The following is a 23,916-nucleotide window of genomic DNA, read 5'->3' as shown; positions in this document are numbered from 1 at the left end:
GGCATGGTTAAAAAAAAATAGAGTTACCAAAAACAATGACGACTTCCAAATGATTTCCGGCAGAAGTAGAACGTTGTCCAGCGATGTGAAACAGAACCAGAGGAGGATATAATGGCTGACGGCGAGTGAGAAGTCGGCCACAAGGGGATTCTGGCAATGCACTGTCACACAAGAGGGTTCCGGCGTGTTTTGAGGATGCGCCAGTTACTGCAGGAGGATTCCGGCGTTTCAAGATCACGGCCAGAAGATTCTGGCGTCTCCTTGTCACGGCAAGAAAATCCCGGTGAAGATGGAATCGAACGACACTCCGAGCGTTTTTCGGAAGAGAGAGAGGCAAAAGAGAAAGAGGGTTTTCGGTTTAAGGGTTTCGTTTTTTTTTTTTTTTTTTAAACGAAAAGGTACGAAGTGAAACGATGCCTAAAAAAAATGGTTTTTAAAACAAATCCAAGGGGTGTCGGGTCCCTTCATTTAAGTTTTTTTTTTTTTTAAATTTAGTTGACTAAAACTTTATCGGTCGACTAAAAAGTGTGACTTATTCTAAAAATATCATCAGTCGACTAGAAATATATCAGTCGACTAATATGGTGCGATACATTTTAAAACATCAGTCGACTAGAATTTTATCGGTCGACTAATATAGTGCGATTTTGAGATTTTGTTCAAAAATTAACATTTTTTATAAATCCAAAAATGAGTAAATACCTAGTTCTCTCCTAATTCTCATAAAATCTTCATTTTTAAGAGGTTTAGTGAAGATATCGGCATGTTGTTCTTTAGTGGAAATAAAATTTAATGAAATATCTCCTTTTAACACATGATCTCTTAAAAAATGATGTCTAACTTCAATATGCTTAGTTCTTGAGTGCTGAATAGGATTTTTTGAAAGATTTATAGCACTAGTGTTATCACAATAAATAGTTGTTGTGGAGTAATTCAAACCGAAATCTGAAGTATCTTTCAAATAACGAAGAATTTGTTTTACTGCAGTTAAATGAGATTCCTTTGGATTAGCTTGAAATCTTGCACACATACAAACACTAAACATAATATCAGGTCGACTAGCAGTTAAGTATAATAGAGATCCGATCATACCTCTGTAGAGCTTAGTATCTACACTTTTACCATTTTCATCTTTATTAAGAGAAGTAGTTGTACTCATAGGATTCCTTCTTGATTTCGATGAGTCCATCCCAAATCTCTTGAGAAGTTCTTTTGTATACTTAGCGTGATTGATGAAGATTCCTTCTTCAGTTTGCTTTATTTGAAGTCCAAGGAAGTAGTTTAATTCGCCCATCAAGCTCATTTCAAACTCTTCCTGCATAGCTTTAGCAAATTCTTTACAGAGAGAATCATTAGTAGAACCAAATATTATGTCATCAACATAAATTTATACAATAAGAATATCTGAATTAAGATTTTTAATAAATAAAGTGGAGTCTACCCGACCAATGGAAAAACCAGATTGTTCTAAAAAATTTCGTAGTCTTTCATACCACGCTCTTGGTGCTTGTTTGAGTCCATACAAAGCTCTTTTCAATTTGTAGACTTTTTCTGAATATTTCTCATTTTCAAAGCCTGGAGGTTGCTCTACATAAATTTCTTCATTGATGTGTCCATTTAAGAATGCACTCTTAACATCAATTTGATATAACTTGAAGTTCATGTAACTAGCAAATGCAAGCATCATTCGAATTGACTCTAATCGAGCCACTGGTGCATAGGTTTCATCAAAATCTATGCTTTCTTCTTGATTATAGCCTTGTGCTACTAGCCTTGCTTTGTTACGAATGACTTCACCATTTTCATCCAGCTTATTTCGTAAGACCCATCTTGTTTCAATTACCGAATGATCCTTTGGTCTATCAACTAGATCCCAAACATCATTCCTAGTAAATTGGTTAAGTTCTTCAGACATGGCCAAAAGCCAAAATTCATCAACACAAGCCTCATTGATATTCTTTGGTTCTAATTTAGATATGAAAGCAACATTTGCAATATATTTTTCTAATTGCCTTCTAGTTTGGACACCACTCTTTATTTCACCAATAACTTGTTCATGTGGATGATTAGGAACTTCTTTCCAAACCGGTTAAAGAGGAATATTTTCTTGAGAAGTACTCTCTATCAAGGGTTCTTCTTGAAGTATTACTTCTTCTCCTTCGCTTAGAGGTATAACCTGCTCACAATTCTCATCAAATGCAACATGTAAAGATTCTTCAATACAAGATGTTCTTTTATTGAAAATACGATATGCTTTACTTCTAAAAGAATATCCAAGAAATATTGATTCATCTGATTTTGAATCAAACTTATCAAGATTATCTTCGGTATTTAACAAGAAACATTTACTACCAAAATTTTTGAAATATGAGATCTTTGGTATACGATCATAATACAATTCAAAACATGTTTTATGTAAAATTGGTCGAATAAGAACACGATTTAAGACATAACATGTTGTATTAATTGCTTCAGCCCAAAAGTATTTTGGTAAATTTTTATCTTGAAGCATGGTTCTAGCACATTCTTGCAAAGTTCTAATCTTTCTTTCAACAACTCCATTTTGTGGAGCCGCTCTAGGAAAAGCAAAGTTATGAGATATACCATGTAAATCACAAAACTTTAGAAAAGATTCATTTTCAAATTCACCACCATGATCACTACGAATTTTAATAATAGATGTAGATTTTTCAATTGTAATTCTTCTACAAAGTTTAGAAAATTCTGAAAAAGCATCATTTTTGCTTTTTAGAAAAATCACCCATGTAAACCGAGAATAATCATCTACTATAACAAAAGCATACTTGCTACCATTCAAACTTTGAATTCTAGATGGTCCAAATAGATCTAAATGTAAAAGTTCAAGAGGACGTTTTGTTGAAACTATATCTTTTGCTTTAAAAGAACTCTTGATTTGTTTACCCCTTTGACAAGCATCACATAAGTGATCCTTTTTATATGGTATTCTAGGTAGGCCTCTTACAAGATCATTCTTGGATAACTTTGAAATAATTTTAAAGTTAACATGTCCAAGTCTCTTGTGCCATAACAATTGAATTTCATTTGAAACAATAAGACATTTTTCATTAAAAAAGGGTAATTCATCTAGATATAGTTCATACACATTGTTTCTTCTTTTACCTTTAAAAATGATCTTTTTAGATTGAAAATCAGGAATTAAGCATAAATCATTTTCAAAAGAAACATGAAAACCTTTATCACATAATTGACTAATAGATATTAAATTATGCATTAAACCATCTACTAAAAGAACATTTTCTATCAAGGAAAATTTTGGATTACCAATATTACCAATACCTATCACTTTTCCCTTGTTATTGTCACCAAAGGTGACGGTTCCTCCATCCTTATTTTGGAGGGTGAAAAATAACTCCGGCCTTCCAGTCATATGTTTGGAACAGCCGCTGTCCAATATCTATTTGTTCCTTATGTTATGTACCTACAACAAAATCATAAAACAGAGCATTTGACCCCTTTCTATTTTCGGGTCCATGAGAGTTAGTCTTAGGAACCCATATCCATTTGGATTTTGGTTTCCTTTGATAATAAATATTCTTTCTATAAAAGGATTTAGAATAAACATGTCTATAATAATCATATCTAGATGCATTTCTATTAGAACTAGAAAGTTTAGTTCTATGAACAAAAGGTTGAGAATAATGTCTTTGATTTTTTACCACATAGTTTGGTCTATTTTGAGTATCAAAGAAGCTACATCCCAATCCGGTTTTATTAACCGAGCATCTTTGAGAACCAAGAAGTTTTTCTAGATTCTTTTGACCATTTGTGAATTTGGTCACTATAGAAAGAAGATCATTTGACTTTTCTTTAAGACTAGATATTTTTTTTTGTAAGAGATTGGTTCTAACTCCAATTTCTTTTATCTCAAGTGCTTGGCAAGAATTTTCCTTCTTGAGATCTTCTATTTCTTGAAGTAACACTTTATTTTGAGAGTCAAGAGTTAAATTTTCAGTTTTTAACTCTTTATTTTTAGAACTAAGACTCTTAAATTTAGCATATAAATCATTAAATGCTTCAAATAACTCATCATAGTCAAATTGACTTACCGAATTCTCTTGTGCTACAAAACACATGTTGGCGACTTCTTCATTAGATTCTTCTACCTTTGACGTACCTTCGTGTGTCACGAGAAGAGTATGCCAAATTTCATTTGCTGTAGAGCATTGAGAGATGCGATTGAATTCTACCTTGTCAACGCCACAATATAATGCATTCATGGCTTTGGCATTCAATGAAGCAGTCTTCTTTTCATCATCGGTCCATCGGCTGAAATCAGTTGATGGAGTTTGGTACTTTTCTTAAACAACTCTCCAGATATCGAGATCCATGGATTGCAAGAATATTGTCATTCTTACTTTCCAGAATTCATAGTTTGTTCCGTCGAAAAGAGGAGGACGAACAGAGGAGCTTCCTTCTTTGTGCTGAGATGTTGTAGTTGCCATGCTAGATGATGGTCAAATCAAAGTAATAGCAAACCTGTGCTCTGATACCAAATGAAAGTGCACTAGGATCGAGGCAACGAGCACTAGAGGGGGGGTGAATAGTGCTTTTAAAATTTTCTGCGGAATATAGAATGATTTTGCAAATCTCAAAGCAAACACATAAAGAACACAAGATTTTATCCTGGTTCGGTCTAACCCGACCTACATCCAATCCCCAAGCAAAACCCGCTTGAGATTATCCACTATCAACCTTATAAACTACAAGATCACACAGACCATAACTGGTCCCACTTTCAGTAACAACCCTACTGAAAGCAAACAACTCCTTTACACCAAGGAGTCCTTTTTACAAAAAATAAGTAACAACTTACAAAACAACCTATGAGCCTTCCTTTTGAATGCAAATGAGATGCAATTGGCTTTTGAGGTTGTTGAAATACTCTTACTCACGAATTCACTATCTCTCAAAGTGATTTGAGTGAAAAACTGAAGTGAAAATATCACGTGAGTGAGAAAACAAATACTTGAATGAATAGGAGTGAAAAGCAAGAAGTAAATGATTCAAATCGATTGAATTCTTATTATTTTGAGTGTACAATGCACTCATATTTATAGTTAAAGTTTTCCATACGTTGAGGGTATGAAAGGGTATCAAAACTGTCCATTTCGAACGATCAAAACGTTTGAAAAATGAAAAGACACGCCTTTTTGAAGTTTCAGGAAAACGGCAAAATTAGTCGACTGAAACATCAGTTAGTCGACTAATAGTTAGTTATTAGTAGACTGACCATTATTGTCGGTCGACTGATCTGTTAATCGAGCCGTTTGAAAAACTGAACTTTTGAAACTTAGTCGACTTGAGAAAAGTTAGTCGACTGATAATATCATCAGTAGACTGAAAAATCTTTTAGTCGACTGCTGCTAAAATCTTCTAAAAAACAAACATTCTGTTCGGTCGACTGATAAAAAGCATTAGTCGACTGTTGCTAAATTTTTTTCAGAAAACACATGTTCTGTTCAGTCGACTGATAAAACCATTAGTTGACTGCTGCTAATTTTTGAGAAAACAGACATTCTGTCCAGTCGACTGATAAAACCTTCGGTCGACTAATTTGACAAAAATGACTTTTTAGAAAATATGGCGCGAAAGGATTAGTCGACTGGTAAGTCTATTGGTCGACTAATAAACATGAAAATTTAAGAAAAGAGTTTTCTAAAAAGATTTTCATGAGGGTTCTTTTTAGAAAAGTTTTTCTAAAGACTTTTAAGGTGAAATGCAACCTAAATATGCACTCTAACTAAGGCTCTTACAAGAATCTAAGACTTTTAATGAAATAAACATTTGCACACTAGTCTTCAAAGATTCTTCACTGAATTCTTCAATTTCTTCATAGCCTTAGCTGAAATGCAGTTGATTCCACTTGCTCATCATCAAAACCTTGTACTTGAAGTATCATGTATGGCTTCATTGTCGTAACAAATTTTTCATTTGTTTAGCATGAATACAATTTAATCAACATTCCAACTAATAGCTAGTGGATTGATTCGGGTGTCACTGTCCATCATGCCAACACCTTGCAGGTCTTCCTGAACAAAAGGGATCCAACAGATCATGAAAGAAGCATCTTCTCAGGAAACAAGATGCGCTCACATGTTAAGTCTGTTGAAACCTGCAGAGTAATTTTGGGAAATGGTTTTATTTTGGACTTATTTGATACATTTTATGTACCGACATACAAAATAAACCTCATTTCTATATCAAAACTAGATTTCATTGGATATTGTTTTAAATTTGAAAATTAAAAAATGACTATCTATAAGAACTCAGTTCTTATTGGTTTCGTGAATGTATGTGATGGATTGTATCGTCTAGAATCTAATGTCCAAATTTATGAAATCCTTTTCTCAAAAAATGTGTTAATTGACAATAAACATGGCTTATTAGATAAACAATCATATATGCTCTGGCATCATCGTCTGGGTCATATCTCTAAAGATAGGATCCAACGACTTGTGAAAGAAGGGATTCTTAAATCCATTAATTTCACAGTTAAGGAACCATGTTTGGATTGCATAAAGGCCAAGCAAACCAATACATACATGAAAGGTGCCAAAAGAAGCAACCACAAGTTGAAAATTGTTCATATGGATGTATGTGGATCCTTCTCTTCTTGCTATACAGGAGAAAGGTACTTCATCACCTTCATTGATGATTACTTCAGGTACATGTATCTCTACTTGTTATTTGAAAAATCTGAAGTCTATAATATTTTCAAAGACTTCAAGAAAGAAGTAGAGAAACAAACAGGGGATGTAATAAAAATAGTAAGATCAGATCGAGGTGGCGAGTACTATGGGCATTTTACTGATTTGAGACAACAGGAAGGACCATTAGCGTGATTTCTTAGGGAAGAAAGAATAGCCCCTCAGTACACCATGTCAGGAAGTGCATACCAGAATGGTGTAACTAAAAGAAGAAATCGTACGCTTAAAAAAATGGTACGTGCAATGTTGAACTACTCAACCATTCATATTACCCTGTGTGGTGAAGCTCTGCGAACAACCGTACATGTCTTAAACAAGGTTTCTGCTAAGGCTGTCTCAACAACACCTTATGAGTTGTGGACAGGTAGGAAACCATGTCTAAGTTACATGCACATATGGGGCTACCCTGCAGAAGCAAAATTATATAATCCCCACATTAAGGCTTTTGACCCTAGAACAATAAGTGGTTTCTTCATTGGCTATCTGAAAAGGTCAAAAGGTTTCAGGTTTTATTGTCAATCTCATACACCACAAATAGTAGAAACAGATAAAGTTAGATTTTTAGATGATGGTTCAGTTGGTATAAATGCATTGCAAAATATCTCTTTTGAGGAAATTTAGGATAAAGTTACTCCACCTGAAAATTTAAAACTTTCTTTCATTATTCATTCGAATGATGAAATAAAAGTTGATCCAGTTAGTGATACACCAACTCAAGAAGAACCAATTATGGATCATGCTGAAGAGCATCCACAGGTTAATCAAGTTAGTTCACTTGTCAGGAGATCCACAAGAATTAAAAGATCAGCTATCCATCCAGATTATGTGGTGTATCTACAAGAGCCAAATGATTTCATAGATATTGAGGATCCATATTCTTTTAAGGAAATTGTTGAGTGTAAGCAATCTTCATCTTGGATAGAGGCCATGAAAAAAGAGCTAGACTCTATGGCAAAAAACCAAGTATGGGATCTTGTCGAATTGCCTAGAGGAGTCAAGCCCGTAGGATGCAAGTGGGTCTTTAAGACCAAAAGAGACTCTAAAGGCAATATTAAAAAGTATAAGGCAAGGCCGATTGCTAAAGGTTTCACTTAAATAAAAGGAATTGACTACAACGAGACATTTTCTCACGTCTCGACTAAGGAGTCAATGAGAATTATTTTTGCCCTAGTAGCTCATTTTGATTTAGTGCTACACCAAATGGATGTAAAAACAACTTTCCTAAATGGTTAATTAAGTGAAGAGGTATACGTGGAATAACCTCTAGGTTTCTATAAAGGTAAGTCAAACCGTTTGGTTTTCAAGTTGAAAAGGTCAATATATGGACTTTAACAGGCCTCTTGTCAATGGTATATGAAGTTCACCAAAGTCATTTTGACCTTTGGATTCACATAAAATATCGTTGATCGATGTGTATACCTCAAAACAAGTGGGAGTAAGTTCATAATTTTGGTGCTTTATGTGGATGACATCTTACTTGCAACCAATGATAAGGATATGTTGACAGAAACCAAACAATTTCTATCATTCTATTTTGAAATGAAAGATCTGGGAGAGACTGTCTATGTTCTCGGCATTGAGATCCATTGAGACAGGTCTAAAGGTGTACTAGGTATCTCTTAGAAAGCTTATATTAATAAAGTTCTCAAAAGATATGGGATAGAGCATTGTGCTCCTACTACGGCACCCATATTAAAAGGAGATAAATTGAGCCTTAAGGACTGCCCACAGACTGAAGAAGAAAAATGACAGATGACCCTAATACCATATGCATCAGTGGTCGGCAGCTTGCAGTACGCTCAGACATGCACTCGCTCTGACATATCATTTGCAGTCGGGGTTCTTGACAGATTTTAGTCGAAACCAGGTTCAGCTCACTAGAAGGTTGCTAAGAAAGTCACACGCTATCTGCAAGAGACAAAGGACTATATGTTAACCTATAGAAAGACGGACCACCTTGATGTTATTGGTTATTCAGATGCAGATCTGGGAGGTTGTCCTGACAGTAGAAAGTCTACCACATGATACATATTTCTGCTAGCCGGTGGTGTGATTTCTTGGAGGAGTGGGAAGCAGTCCACTACTGCTGCCCACACCATAGAGGTTGAGTTCATAGCTCTATTTGAGACAACTTCACAGGCTATTTGGTTGCGAAACTTTATCTTAGGACTTCAGGTGGTTGAATCCATTGTGAGATCTTTGAAAGTATTCTGTGATAATGAAGTCGATGTATCCTTCTCCAATAACAACAAAAAGTACTACATCTTGTAAGCATATAGAGTTGAAGTATTTTGTTGTAAAGGAGATGACAAAGAATATTTTGGTGTATATTGATAACATAGGGACTAAGAAAATGGTACCTGATCTTCTTACTAAGAGTTTGACCCCGAAATTATATGCTGAACATGTTAAGAGGATGGACTTATTTGAAACCATGTAATCATGTATAGTGACTTTTATGTGATCACATTTTGGTAATAAAGATATGATTCTCTTTCTTTTGTTGGTTATGCATCAAGTTTGGTCATAAAGTTTAAGAGTTAAGCATAACAACAAATTTGGATTAATAAAGTAAACTTAAGACGTATCCACATGAACTTTCACATACTCAGGTCAAGTGAAAGAATGTTGAAAAATAAAGTGTCCCTTCGTTTGTGTCTCTTCACATGCATCATACCTTTTGGTATGATGTATGGTAACCTTTCGGAGGTATCCCTTGGATACCTATATATACCACATGATGAGCAGTGGTGTAAGAGAGGAATTTGAAGGCTTATAGAGATCAGTCTCTAGTCATCCACTGCTTAAAGGCTTGTACTCATCAACATGAGCAGTTCGACTGAGGAGATCGTTCGTCTCTCACATCAGCGCAATGGCAAGGACAGGTATGTGACCCTATCCCTTTATATATGTGTTACACAATGTGTATGCTCCTTCGATTCTCCATATATGATTCTCAAGCAATCTCTTCGCATGTTTATGCATGGTAGCAAAAGTTTAATTAGAACTTGGGTAGCTTGTCAACGCACCCTAGATTGATCATGATCTTAGATCAAAATATTTTTAGCCCTTGGGTTTTTTGAAAGGTTTTGAGTAAATTTCATCTCATTAATGGTTAGAGATGTCTTCAAAGTATTGCTTAGAATAACTAACAACAGTGATTTCCTTAACTTATGCATTTGGATCCAAACTAGTTCCATATAAAACCAAATCCAATTTAAAAGATTGGTGAAATATCCAACTTATTATAGCATAAAAAAAAATTGAATCACACCTCAGTTCATATACGTCCCAACAAAAATAAGAGACCAATACATAGGATTGTAAAGGCTATAATTCATTTTTATGGACTCGTACTTATCGGGGTTGGGCCTAACTTTTATAGTCGGATTCAAATAACAGGTATAATAAGAATTGACCTGGTCACATGTCTAGTTAACTTGGACCCGGTTGTTAAATGGGTTGGATCCTGGGTAAGTTGATACACCATTTTAATGGTGCTCGATGCAGCCTCGAGCCTGTTTACTGATCAGGCTTAAAAAGTCCGACCTGATCTGAGGTACACCCAGCCAATGAGTCAGGGACCGAGTCCAAACCTAACAAGAGTTGGATCGAGCTTTCAACGGGTCCTACATCGGGTCGGCCTGAAGTCCACCCCTGCCCATGAGGCCCGGGGACTTGGACCATTTGACTTTTGAGTCTGGATTCTGTCATATGTATCTAACGAAATTAACGGGTCGAATGATATCCTAGCCACAATACAAATTCAATGCCAATTAGTTGGATTTGGTAAAAGAAACCAAATCGGGTTAATAGTGAGATTCAGATTCGGGTTAGGATGTCTTAATCGAATGCACAGATATCCAAATTTAATTATGCTTATTTCATCGGATTTGGTATTACCTTTTCGCTGTCTGAAACAGAATCCGACTCCAATTAGCCAATATTCGATTAGTTGCATCTGGACCTGGTAGTGGTCGCATCCGACCCAAATGCAAACAGATCAGGTTCGGACCCGAGTCAGAAAATCCTCGCGTTTGCACCATAGGGCATATATAACGATATATCGACATTTGCTTCAGAACCTATAAATTTCTCAAAAAATATAGGAATTGCGATATATTACGATAAGTTTTGAATAAAAACCACGATATTTTCCTTTTGTTCTTTTTATAGTATATTTTAATAATAATTAAATTGCTGATAAGTTATCGATACATAAGAATGCATAGCTGATCTTTTCACGTATAGCTGATGTACGATTTGGGTGGCAAGCGATAACCCTCCCTACCCCCTTCCCTTTCTTCCTACACTCTCCCAGCCCTACCCCGCATTTTTTCTGGAAAACTCTGGCACCCATCGACGCCGGAGACATTCCGGCGACTCATCAGGTTCTCTCTCTCTCTCTCTCTCTCTCTCTCTCTCTCTCTCTCTCTCTCTCTCTCTCTCTCTCTCTCTCTCTCTCTCTCTCTGTACAAAAAGGGGCCGGCTGGCCACCCCTTTGCGTGTAATGTGGTTTGGTTTACGTATACTGTAAGTGGGGCTGCACGCCAAGTATTTGATGGAATCGCTGAGAAAGATGTGAAGATTAGAAACGTCGGTGTGTGGTGAATTATCATGTTGATAGTGCATAAGAAGTGTTTGATAAAATGCCTCACAGGGATGTGGTAGCTTGGAATGCTACATATCAGGGTACATCCAATATGAACCATATTCAGATGCTCTTGGGCTCTTTGGTAGGATGCAAGTGAGGCCCTATGTCATGTTTGTTGATGCTATGGTCAGTCTTTCAGCTTACTGGGTCTAACATGATTTCTCTACAACACCAAGTTGTTTTCTTGTGCAACAGTAATAAGGGATGTGATAAGATTTTTTGATGCAGTAATCTGATCTCCACAGTTCTTGCATTATTTTTTGTATGAAGTTATGAAACTTGAAGTTGTGCAATGTAGAAAACCACATTGTCTATCAATCCTTGTTTTTATGGCTATGCAATATGGATACCAAATAATCTCTCAATCCAATATTTTCATGTTAAAGTTCGATTTCACTTTGAGTGACTGGAATTTGCAGCACTAGTGGAGATAAAGGACAGAAAATGGTTTGATTTTCTATGTGGACTGTTACAGAGTGCTGCACAGAATAATTAGTTAAGGCCTCCCCAGTTATGGGTCAATGTTTTGAACTTGAAGTATTTGCTTGCTCACTTTGAATGTTCCAACTTTTAAGTTAGTCTCAGCCTTTTTAAGGTGAATTTTCTATGTGCCTGTTGATGTTATGGCATAGTGGTAGGATCTTGTCAGTTCTTTATTTTTGAAGTGGTTGAGTTTTTATTAACATTAGTATTACTCATGAAATGCCACACAACTGTGAGAAACTATGAATGATATTGTTTTTTAATTAGGGCCATATCCTTCATTAAGCTAACAAAGATAGCAGCATATACCAGTATGGTTTATTGAATGCTACAAGTTCCAAGGTAATTGTGTAGGATCCTTTGCAGTGGGGTTTTTTCCATTGATATTGGGATGCACACAAAGGAGTAGCCACAACACATAGTATAGTAGTCCCTTTGCTTAGCTTGCTGATTTTTTTGTGAATATATGACATAATTGGATATTATGATAGTGTTGGACGTTTTAAATTCTTTTGAGTTAATGCTTCCGAAAAAAATTGATTACTTATGTCAATCACATGATAAATTGAGGTTTTTTGGGAAGGACCATTTTTTTTACTTATAAAAACATTAATTTTTACTTAAAAACTAAATGTTATATTTTTTTGGTGAAAATTTTGCAAACTCTGATTTACTGTCATCCAAACAGCAATATTCAGACAACTAGGTTACATGCAGGTTAGCTGCTGTCATCCAAACAGCAAAACAAGGTTTTCAAAGTTTTTTAGAAATCAGGTTTTGATCCAGGTTTCCAAAAAAACAAGTGTTCTTAGCATGTCATCCAAACGAGGCCTTAGGATTTTCCAGAAGCCAGGTTTTGTTTTAGGTTTTTGGGAAACGATCATTTTCAGTCTGTCATCCAAACCAAGGTTTTAAAACCCGTGACTCGGAACTCGACTCGTTCTTTATTGACTCGTGACTCGGCGGGTCAACTCGGTGACTCGTACCGGGTTTTGTTAACTTTTGATTTTAAAAGAAAAACAATATATAATTTGTCTGAAACCATGTTTTTGAGTAAACATAGTCTCCAAATGTATGTAAGAATATAAAAACAACTGCAAAGAGCTATAGAGGTTTGCTTGAATAATTGAATTTGATATCTATACAAGCACTTTGACAGTCAATTTGTCATGTGCCACAGAAATCTGGGAGTTTAAAGATTAAAAGTTTATTAGATGTAGAACAGTTGGTCACGACAAGCAAAAATTCATTAATTTTGCTAGTTTAAGTCCCGACTCCCAAACCATTTCATCAGCTTGCAGAAAGTACTAGACTCTTTTAGCCTTACTCAAGACCTGGTTCTCCATTTCAACAGTTTATCTGATTTTTCATATCAATCCCAATTTTGAGGTAAACAAGGTTTGAAACTGCAAAATAGACCATTTTTTATTTGACAAAAGCAAATGCATACAAAAATCTCCTGGTTTTGCCAATAGAGTAAGTTTTTCAATGTATGTTTTTACACAGTCAATTGTACATACAATCTATTAGAACACAATTTTTTTTTTTCAAATAGTTTGTCAACATGTAAGCAAGTTTCTCAAGGGCTTCACAAATCAATGGCCTACAATATGCCAAAATTTCATGACTCAAAAAAACATATTTTTACATAAAAAAATATGATAAAGGTGTGATTCCTAGCAAATAAACCATGTTGAACACATATATGAGGTCAGATTGCTTAGATACAACTTGCACCTATGATTTTTGAACTAGATTGTACAGACAGTAAACAGTAGACTGCATATATGTATATATATCATTACCATTTGAAACTCAAAAAACAAATTTCAAACATCCCAGAACTCGCCCGAGTCAGGCCGAGTCAAGCCGAGTCAGGCCGAGTCAAACCGAGTCAAGCCGAGTCAGGCCGAGTCAAGCCCGAGTTTTGGCAAACCGAGTTTGCCTTGCCGGGTTGACTCGCTGGAGGGCCGAGCCGAGTCAGCCGAGTCAACGAGTTGACTCGGCGAGTTTTAAAACACTGATCCAAACAACCCCAAACTTCACGCCTCTGCCCGCAATTAGATTTGTTGGTTATGCTTCTTTGCCTCACGTTGGAGCACTTGAAGGTGACCATATACGTTCTGTTGATATTCATTACTGGGTAGCCTTTACATGAGAGGGAGAGAGAGATAGATCCCATTTATTTATCTGTTTTATTTGGTTGTGTTGGGGAAAGCTACCATGTATCTTATTTTTGTTGAAGATGTTACATTGTATCGTTGAACTGTTTGGTAAAATGACCATGTGGGCAGTTGTTGAGGTTTTTCTAAGAGAGGGAGGAGGGGGAACAGATGGACAAGTTTCCCACTGCTCGTAGGGTGTTGAGGTAAGTGCTTTTGTTGCCTTCTTTCTCCCTTTTGTTCTTTTCTTTTTCTGGAAAAAGGACTGAACCATCGTCTGTAAAATTTACCTTTCTTTAAAACATGCACAATTGTAGAATTAAACATGCATGTAAAAGCAAATGAACTTAGGTAGAAACTCCAGACTTTGTTGGTAGGGGCTGTGGGAGCAATGAGAGTACTTGTGAACTGTAGGTTGACATGTCTCATTTTGTGGATTTTCAGACAGAATTGAAGAGATGCTAAGACATTGTAAGACTTCATATCCAGACATCTCATAAGTCAATAACAAGAGTGTAAATTATGATTGCTAAATCATGTTTGCTTTAGCGACAAGGAAAAATCTGAGTTAATTTGTAAAAATTAAATAGTCAACTTGATCATTTACATAAAGATGAATTTAAATGATTTCTCGAGATAGTACATCATATATTTGATCAACTCAAACACTGGAAACTGGACCCAAGAGGTTTAGTTTAAATGAAGCATTGTCTGGTCTCTAGAAACTCAGATAACTTTGTTGGTTTTAGATTATCCAGTTGCTAATAGATATAACTACATGGATCTGATTCAGTTTCTTTCAGTCATGAGTCTGTGCCTTCTATCCAATGAAATAGTGTTGGACCTGGATGTGAACTGTGATTCTGTCTCCAATTAAAGCATATGCAACATCATGTTTTTGGCAGTAATCTGATAATACCATTGCTGTAGAGCTCTTTGCTGATGTAAAATTTTGATGCTATTGACTTGATCCTCCACTGGTGGCAGGAAAATAGGGTTTGGAGAAGAAAATTATTACTTTTGGAAACAAGTGGGCAAGGCTTTATTATGCACTTACACAGTCTTTGGCGTCGCATGGCTGTGGAATGAAACTTCACCACTAGGATGGTGGACATTGAAACCACGTCCCAAGGTGAGCTCAAGTAACACTCTTTTTGGCTTGAACATTGCACTGTAAGTTTTCTAACCTTGTGGATAAACCACTGCCAAGTCTTTCACCAAACCTATCATGTGTCTCTACATGAAAGTTGCTTCAGAGTAGTTTGGCTTCAAATTCTCAAAGCAACCTTGGTTTTAATCTAATAGGCAATTGCAATTGCAATTGCAATCGCAAGATCTACTTAGCCCTCCATAACATAATAAGTTCAAAACCAAAGTTGAGCTTATCTGAGTGGCTGAGTGTATCCATCATTGTCAAACCTGCTTTGCACGTTGGATTGGGTCAAGTTTTGGTGCTGGATCTTTAGGTTTTAACACTAATTTTGTCTGTTTTGCATCTACACAACGACTTCAAAGTGCCAAAAGATAAAAAGCCTCTGGAATCTGCCTAAGACACTCTAGTTAATCTAAGTTTTGCTTCTGGTTTATGATAGTCTCCATTGTTTCAAAACATCTAAGAGTTGAATCAGTGACTGTTTAATTATTGATTTTTGTCATTTTTCCCCAACAAATTGAAATATGGTTTTCTTTTTGTTTGAAAGATAACTGCTCAGTTTTTGTTTGTGTATATCATTGACTCATGAGAATACGAGAGACCTCGATATAGCAACTTTTCCACTAAAATCAAGTTATGTATGTTTCTCATTTGAAGTTTTTCTCTTCTTCTTTTCCAATGTGTAGGAAGAGAAAGAACTTGCTCACCTCTATGAGCGCCGGAGATTTCCTTATCCTGGTGATGAGGAAGCAGTTAAAGAATTCATAGCCAGTGGCGGTGGAATCGGCACAGCCATAGGACCAAAAGGGACCATTGACACCGAAAAGGACACCGACAATTTTCAAAAGAAGATGCAGTCAAAAAAGTTTGAACAAGAAGCTCAGAAACTCTGGCTCCGGATGAGAAATGAAGTCATTGCTGAGCTCCAAGAAAAGGGTTTCGATGTTGAGTGAGATATCTGTGATGCTGTAAATTGGATGGTCTTGGAGCTAGGCTATTCTCTATATAACCTATGCTACCCTTCTGCACCTCCTAATGACACCAAAACTGAAAAGACAATGGAATAATAGGACTTGTTTGTAGGGGTGTAAATGAGCCGAGTTGAATCAAATTTTAGCTTGTTCGGACTTGGTTCTTGGTTAGGTAAGAAATATTGATTCCTAGCTTGAGCTTGAGCTTGCCTTGATCATAGCCTGCTTAGTTTAAAGTTGGTTTTGTTTTGTTCATGAGCTCTATATCAAGTTTGGGCTTAATTTCGAAATTTTCTTATTTATCATTTGACGTCATCTTGTTGGGAAAAAAATTCAGTGGGTATGGTAACTGTGCTTTAACCAAGTATGTTCATGGTCACAAACAAAATTGTTTGTGGGCTTGATGTATTTTTATGCTGTCATAAGGATGTCAGGCGCCTATCTGTCACAAAAATATGAGGACACATGGTGTGGGTTCGACTCACAAGATTGAAGAATATTTCAAAAAATATGAAATGAGGACATGAAAATTTTTAATCAATAAAAACTAGTCTTTGATACATTTTATTAAAATATTATTAAAACAATAAGATAATGTCCATGCATGCCAGTGTTCGTGTCATTGTGTCTGAGCGTGTCCGCTCATGTCACCATGGACACACACACTCAATAGTGTATCCCTGTAACATAGGAGCCTGTGTACACATTTATGATTCAAATAGTAATAAATTGATTTTATCTCCTAAGCAATTTGTTAGAATTAAAAACATGTCATAACTAATTTTAAATAGAAGAAACATGAGTTTCATCTATCAAGACCGAACACATGGTGTTTATAATCTTAGCTGCAAAAAGGAAATGATGAAAGAAAAGAAAATAAAGAATAATGTTGGAGGAAGCAGGAGATGTCTCTTGTGCATAAGGGTGGCCATCGGGGCTGTTGGGTACCCTATTAAACCCACGTATGGCTATAAAGACGCAATAAAAGCTTGCTGAGAATAGCGAATCACTACTACGGCTCAAGTATTACAAGTATATTCATACAATGAAGAGAAGAACAAATAATTTACACAACCGTTTTGGTTATAACAAAAATTATATCAAGGTTGGTTTGATCACGATAAGGACTATCGTGATATCGCATTTGGCTTGACAGTTTTATCCAGCTGTAACAAATCAGCGAGATCACGATAAGGACTATCATGATCTCTGGTTGATCTCTAACATACTCTTCCTCAAGTTGGAGTGTGGAGATTAATGACGCCCAACTTGCACCTGAGTTGGAAAAACTAATCTCGTCCCAAAAGCTTGGTAAACATGTCTGCACACTGTAAATTCATGTGAACAAACGGAGTTTTGATTGAGCCGTTCTAATTTTTTTTTCTTATGACATGACAATCAATCTCTATGTGTTTAGTACGCTCGTAGAACACCGGATTTGCCGCAATATGCAATGTCGCCTGATTGTCACAGAATATCAACATAGGTTGGGAGTGCTTGATTCCTAAGTCAGTCAATAAATATTTCAACCATATTAACTCACAACTAGCAAGGGCTATCGATCTGTACTCTGCTTTAGCTGACGATCTTATACGGTTGTCTGCTTCTTTGTTTTCCAAGATAATGGACTCTTTCTTAACATAGTGCAATAACTCAAGGTAGACCTTCGAGTTTATGAGCATGCTGCCCAATCTGAATCACAATAAATGAACAATTGAAGTTCGCTATCAGATGACAACAATATGCCTTGGCCTGGCATGGACTTGAGATATCATAAGAGCCTATGTACGGCATCAAGATGTGACCTCCTTGGTGTATGCATAAACTGACTTAAAATATTGACACAATAGACTATGTCAGGCCTTGTAATAGTAAGATATATTAGCCGACCCACTAGTCTACAATAATGACTCGGGTCATTCAATGGCTCTCCTTTCTCTGAATTAAGTTTTATATGTTGTTTCATGGAAAAATCTGACAGCTTGGTCCCCAAGTACCCATGATCTCCAATGATGTCCAATATATATTTATGTTGATATGCCCTTACTAGATCTTTTCACATCGATTCCCAAGAAATATTTGAGTACTCCTAGGTCCTTGATGTGAAATACATTATTTAGAAGTACCTTTACTTGACCGATTGCTGGAATGTCATCTCCAGCAATGATGATATCGTCAACATATATGAGAACAAATATACATCCATGCTTTGTAAAGTAGGAAAATAATGAATAATCCACCTTAGATTGGGTAAAGCCAATCCCTTTAAGAAAACTGAAAAATTTTATAAACCAATTTTGAGATGACTGTTTGAGGCCATAGAGAGATTTGTTGAGCCGACAAACTCGTTGCTCCCTCTATCGGCGAAAACCAGGAGGCAATGTCATATAATTTTTTTCATCAAGATCATCGTGTAAAAATGCATTGTTGGCGTTAAATTGATGAAGAACCCAATTTTTTACGGTGGCTACGGCCAAGAGGCATCGAACAATGACGAGCTTAGCCACGAGAGCAAATGTTGGCATTCGATCTGTGTATAACCTTTTGCAATAAGGCATGCTTTATAACACTCAATGGTTCTGTCTAATTTGTACTTCACCTTGTAAACCCATTTGCAATCGATGGGACGTTTACCTGGTAGAAGATGTGTAACCATCCATGTATTTGAGGGCACGGATTTTGACCGCCATTGCTTTCCTCCAAGAAGTGCACCCTATGGCTTTGACAAAGGTTTGGGGCTCAGAGTTTTTGGTAATGGCTACAAGAAAAGCACGGTGAGATGGAGATAAATTTTCATAGGTGAAGTAATGAGAAAGAGAATACCTTGTACATTTCTGGTGGACATTCAGAGCGTCCGATGAAGGCAAGCAAAATGCAACATAGAATTTATAGTTCTAAAGATGAGTAGGTGGAGCTCTCGCCCTAGAAGAACACTGGATGGAAACAGAGACAGGAGGTTCGGGTTGTGTCAAATAAGGATTTGTATTGGATGGAGAAGTAGGGATAGCTGTTGATGAATTTGGACAATCATGTAGACTTGGGATGCTGGCCTGAGTATTAGTTGCTTGGATCGAATAAAAACCATTTGATCGGGAATCAGAAAAAGGAATGGGTAAGACAACATCTCCATCATTAGATGGCACACATGTATCCGATTGGAATGGAAAAATGTGTTCGTAAAAAATCATGTCTCTGCTGGTGAAAGTAACATGTGACTCAATCGTATGTAGCTTGGCCATATAGATATCCAATCAAAATGCATTTTCTCACTCTACTATCATATTTGTGGGAGTGATGAATATTCTAAGCATAGCATAAACACCCAAAAACTTTGAGGTGTTGATAATTAGGACTTTTATGGAATAGAATATTATGGGGTGTTTGTTCATTAAGGGTTGTGCTAGGGACACGATTTATGAGATATGCGGCAGTCATGATATATTCTCCTCAGAATTTAATAAGAATGTTAGCTTGAAAATGCAAGGCCCGAGCCATATTGAGAAGATCTCAGTGTTTGCATTCCACCACTCCATTTTGTTGAGAGATATATATACAACTACGTTGATGAAAAATACCCTGATTGCAAAAAAATGTCTGCATATCATTGGAAAAAAATTCACTCCCATTATCACTCCTAACCTTTTGGATTTGATTTTTAAATTGGATTTTGATTATGGCAAAAAAATCTTGGATAAGGAAAAAGGTTTCGGATTTATAACGCATTAGGTAAACCCAAGTTGAGTTAGAATAATCATCTACAATGGTTAGAAAGTAATGTGTGTTAGATAATGATGAAGTTTGATATCATTCTCATAAATCAATGTGAATGAGTTCAAAAACCGATGTGGAGTTGATAGCTCTATTTGGAAAAGGAAGACATGATGGTTTAGCCAAAGGACAAATTGAGCATATTCCATCAAACTTGCAAGAATTCAATTTATTAGAATTAACGAGATACTGAAAATAGGAATGTGAAATATGCCCAAGACAATAATGCCAAAGATGGGCAAGGTTGAAATTAGAAAGAGTGACTCCACTCTCGATTTCAATCATATAAAGTTCATTTTGCATTTTACCCACTCCAATCGTCTACTTTGAGCAACGGTCCTGAAAAATACAAGATCTATTGATGAAAATAATATCACATTGTAAATCTTTGGTCAATTTGCTAACAGATATCAAATTGTATTTAAAGCTAGGGACACATAAGATATCAATGAGACATATTTGTGAATTTATGCTTGCACTGCCAATGTGGGTAACTGGAGCAAATAGTCTGATGGGTAATCCTATTGGTTGGCAAATGATGGATCGTGGAGAATGTAACAGATCTAAATTAGAAACTATGTGATCGGTAGCCCCAGTGTCTATTATCCAACAAGAAGAGTAAGAAAGAAAAGCTAAAGTTTTACCTGCTAGATTAACTTGTGATTCTGGTTTACCTTGTGACATAAGAGTTATGAGATGTTTATATTGTTTGGGTGTGATATGAGGTATAACAACCCCTTCAGTGTTAGTGGATTTCACAGTTTCTATAGCCATAGATTCATACAGAAACAATGAATATGCTGCAAATATGAAGATTGTAAAAAAAATGATCTGGACAGTGGATGAAGATTGCAGCAACGATGATGATGCAAATATGAAGATGCACAGACTGTGGATGCATAAACTGTAAAAAAATGATCTGGACAACGGATGCACAAATTGTAGAAGGAAAGCCGATCTGGATTGAAGCAATAGATCGGTTAGATGCGACAGACGTTGATAAATTCTGCAACACAAATAAGATCAGAATATGAACTCAGAATACCCGAGAGAATATGAACTCAGAATACCGGAAGCTCTGATACCATATTATAACCACATATGGCTATAAAGACGCAAAAACAGCTTGATGAGAATAGCGATTTTGATTGATCATTGTTGCATCTCAAGCATTACAAGTATATTTATACAATGAAGAGAAGAATAAATAATTTACACAATCGTTTTGGATATATCTTATCAATCGGTTGGTTATAACAAAAATTATATCAAGGTTGGTTTGATCACGATAAGGACTATCGTGATATCGCATTTGGCTTGACAGTTTTATTCGGTTGTAACAAATCAGCGAGATCACAAGGACTATCGTGATCTCTAGTTGATCTCTAACATACCTGACTCATATCGAGTCGGGCTTGGGCTGCAAAATCCAGCCAAGGCCCAAATGTACTCAGATGGGTTATACATGGGGACAGTCCTAGCCCGAGCCCGACTCAAGGCAGATTATAGATGACTTGGGCTGGGCTCGGATCAGAATGTGGGTTGGGCCTCCGCCTGTTAGACCCTTATCAGGACTTAATTGAGTCGTGCCTGGTGGGCCCAATAACCTCCCCTACTTGTACACGTTAAACAGGTAAAGAAGAGGGGTACTAAATTTTTTATTTATTTATTTATTTTTATGATGAGAATCTTCTAAGAAGCCAGGCCTAATTTTTTATTTTTATTTTTTTCCCTCTTATAGCGGTAAATTCTGGGAAAGTGGATTGGCCCTCGATGATGCTCCATATATGTTCTCGTTTAATCTTAGGGAGAACCAAACTTATGGCATCTGTCAAAACACAAGGCTAGAGTGATTTGGAATCACATTTGATTCAAAATCACACCCCATTTTCTTATGTTTGGTTAGCCATGAGAAAATGGGGCAATATGAGAATCACTCTCATACAAATGAGAGAGCGGTTCTAGTTTGGCTGAACCAATCATATAGCATCTAGAATTTTTTCATGAAGGGAAAAGCTAAAAATGAATTAACTTTCTTTTCGGGAAAACCTTGGTAAACTATAGGCAAATGCAAGGTTTAAAAGAACAAAAAAAAAAGCTATAGTGGATATGAAAAATCTGAAAAGTATTTCAATAAAATCATGATATCCTGTACCAACGGAGGCTCCGGCTGGTTGGTAGGAGATGTCAGTGCACGTCTTCTTGTGGTGGGACGTTGCAGGTTCAAAACGCAGTGGTACTTTGAATAATAACTGGTGGGGGTCTCAGAGCTGGACCTGTAAAGAGGCCAATGAGGGTTGGGCCCCTGGGCCCCAAAAAAATTTAAGGGCCCATTTTTAAGGCCTGAGCTTTCCATTTATTTAATATAATATAAATATTTGGAATATTATATTTGTTTAATGTGAATGCAAATTTTATTGTTATTTTGATTCTTTAAAAAAAAGTCAGAGGCGCTGCCCTCAAACTCCTACTATTAATAGAGGGCCCATTTTTTCCCTCCGCCTCAGGCCCCATAAAACACAAGTACGACTCTGGGGGGTCGACACCAGCTTGCCTTTCAAAAAGAAAATCACGATCCTGGAAATATCATAGATCAAGGAGACAGACTTCGCTGTGGTTCATCAACTTGCAGTTCAATGTTCCAGCCAAAAGGAGTGGTGCTTGAGCTTGTGTTGGGGCGTGGTTTGGATATTCACCAGCCTAGTGGTGAAGTTTCATTCCACGACCACGCGACACCGAAGACTGTCTAAGTGCATAATTAAAGTATTATGCACTTGTTTCCAAAAGTAATAATTTTCTTCTCCGATCATAGATTTAATTTAGCCTGTCTAAGTGGCTGAGTGGATTCATCTTTGTCAAAGTTGCACACAGAGTTGGGTCAAGTTGGTGGTGCTAAGTCATGTTTATATCAATCTTTTTATGATAAATAAATAAATAAAGACATAAAAATATGTATATTTTTAAAAGACATTATAACTTACTTTTAAAATATATAACTAAATAAATAAATAAATAATCTTTTTATATGGGTTAATATATGAATGGTAGGGCGATGGGAGGCCATTCGGCGGCAAGAGGCCATCCAATAAGGCGGCGGTTGGTGGCCAGAGATGGGCAGGTGGTGGAGGTGGTGGGAGGGTAGTAGAGGTGGTCGGAGAGGAAAGGAAAAAGAAGGGAAGGAGAAAGAAGGAAAAAGATGGGTGAATTAAGGTTACACAAGAACCGTCAGACAGTTTCTATTGGTTCAACCAATATCTACATTTCATTGGTTTACATATTCTAGTTATACACACACACACACGAGCACTCCTAAGCCGAGTCAAGCCGAACACCCCATGTTTGGTTTCAACTTGTTTCAGCTAAACGAGCTGCTCGTGGCTCCAATCGCCAACTATATAAACCAATCATCAATGAGTTTGGGACAAGCTGAACCAAGCCTAGTCACGAACTGTTTCATTCATTTACCGGCCCTAACCTCAGGTCAACACCCATTATATTAGAAAATGTGAGTCCTTTTTGGTTTCTTGTATTGTCCCTTGAAAACTGATAAGTACTTATGTAAGACCTGTGGATGTTGTAAAATTTTATTATGAGGTTGGGCCAAATTTTGAAATAATATTGTTATTATTTAAGTCATGAGATCTAGTGAAATTGATGGTTTAAGAAATTGAAAACTGAAAATTTGAATCCCCCACATTTAGATTGGTGTTTGGGTTGAAGATTGGATATGGACCTTGGGTAGGTTTAGGATCCCGTACCGATAGTAATCGAATCTATTACCTGGGTTTGGATCTTAGGAGGATCTAAAATCCTACCCAAGACTGGATATGAAGCGATCCTAATTCTAATAGAAAGGATCAAATTTGGATCTTGATCCAAATATGAAAGACAAGGATTCAAAATCATGAGAATAATAAGAATAATTTAGTAACTATCATTTATTTATACACTTGAGGACGAGCATGTTTCTTTAATC

The 23,916-nt window shown here is 36.4% G+C and overlaps 1 protein-coding gene across 2 annotated transcripts; it reads left to right on the top strand.

The window, feature by feature from the left end:
* The first annotated feature begins 11,002 nt into the window (after positions 1–11,002).
* Positions 11,003–16,462, top strand: LOC149818305 (homeobox prospero protein). Of its 2 annotated transcripts, none has more exons than XM_089984584.1 (4): positions 11,003–11,140; positions 14,181–14,254; positions 15,036–15,180; positions 15,888–16,462. In XM_089984584.1, exons 2-4 carry the CDS (start codon positions 14,220–14,222, stop codon positions 16,152–16,154), a joined length of 447 nt encoding a protein of 148 aa, XP_089840710.1. In that variant the 5' UTR covers positions 11,003–11,140; positions 14,181–14,219; the 3' UTR covers positions 16,155–16,462. The 2 variants fall into 2 exon arrangements, with proteins under 2 accessions (XP_089840710.1, XP_089840711.1); XM_089984585.1 differs by lacking the exon at positions 11,003–11,140 and adding an exon at positions 11,185–11,349.
* The last annotated feature ends 7,454 nt before the right edge of the window (positions 16,463–23,916 follow it).

Source organism: Nuphar pumila, chromosome 13, assembly GCF_984573655.1.
Source record: "Nuphar pumila chromosome 13, dmNupPumi1.hap1.1, whole genome shotgun sequence".
NCBI lineage: Eukaryota > Viridiplantae > Streptophyta > Magnoliopsida > Nymphaeales > Nymphaeaceae > Nuphar > Nuphar pumila.
This window is presented reverse-complemented; position numbering and strand designations above follow the sequence as displayed.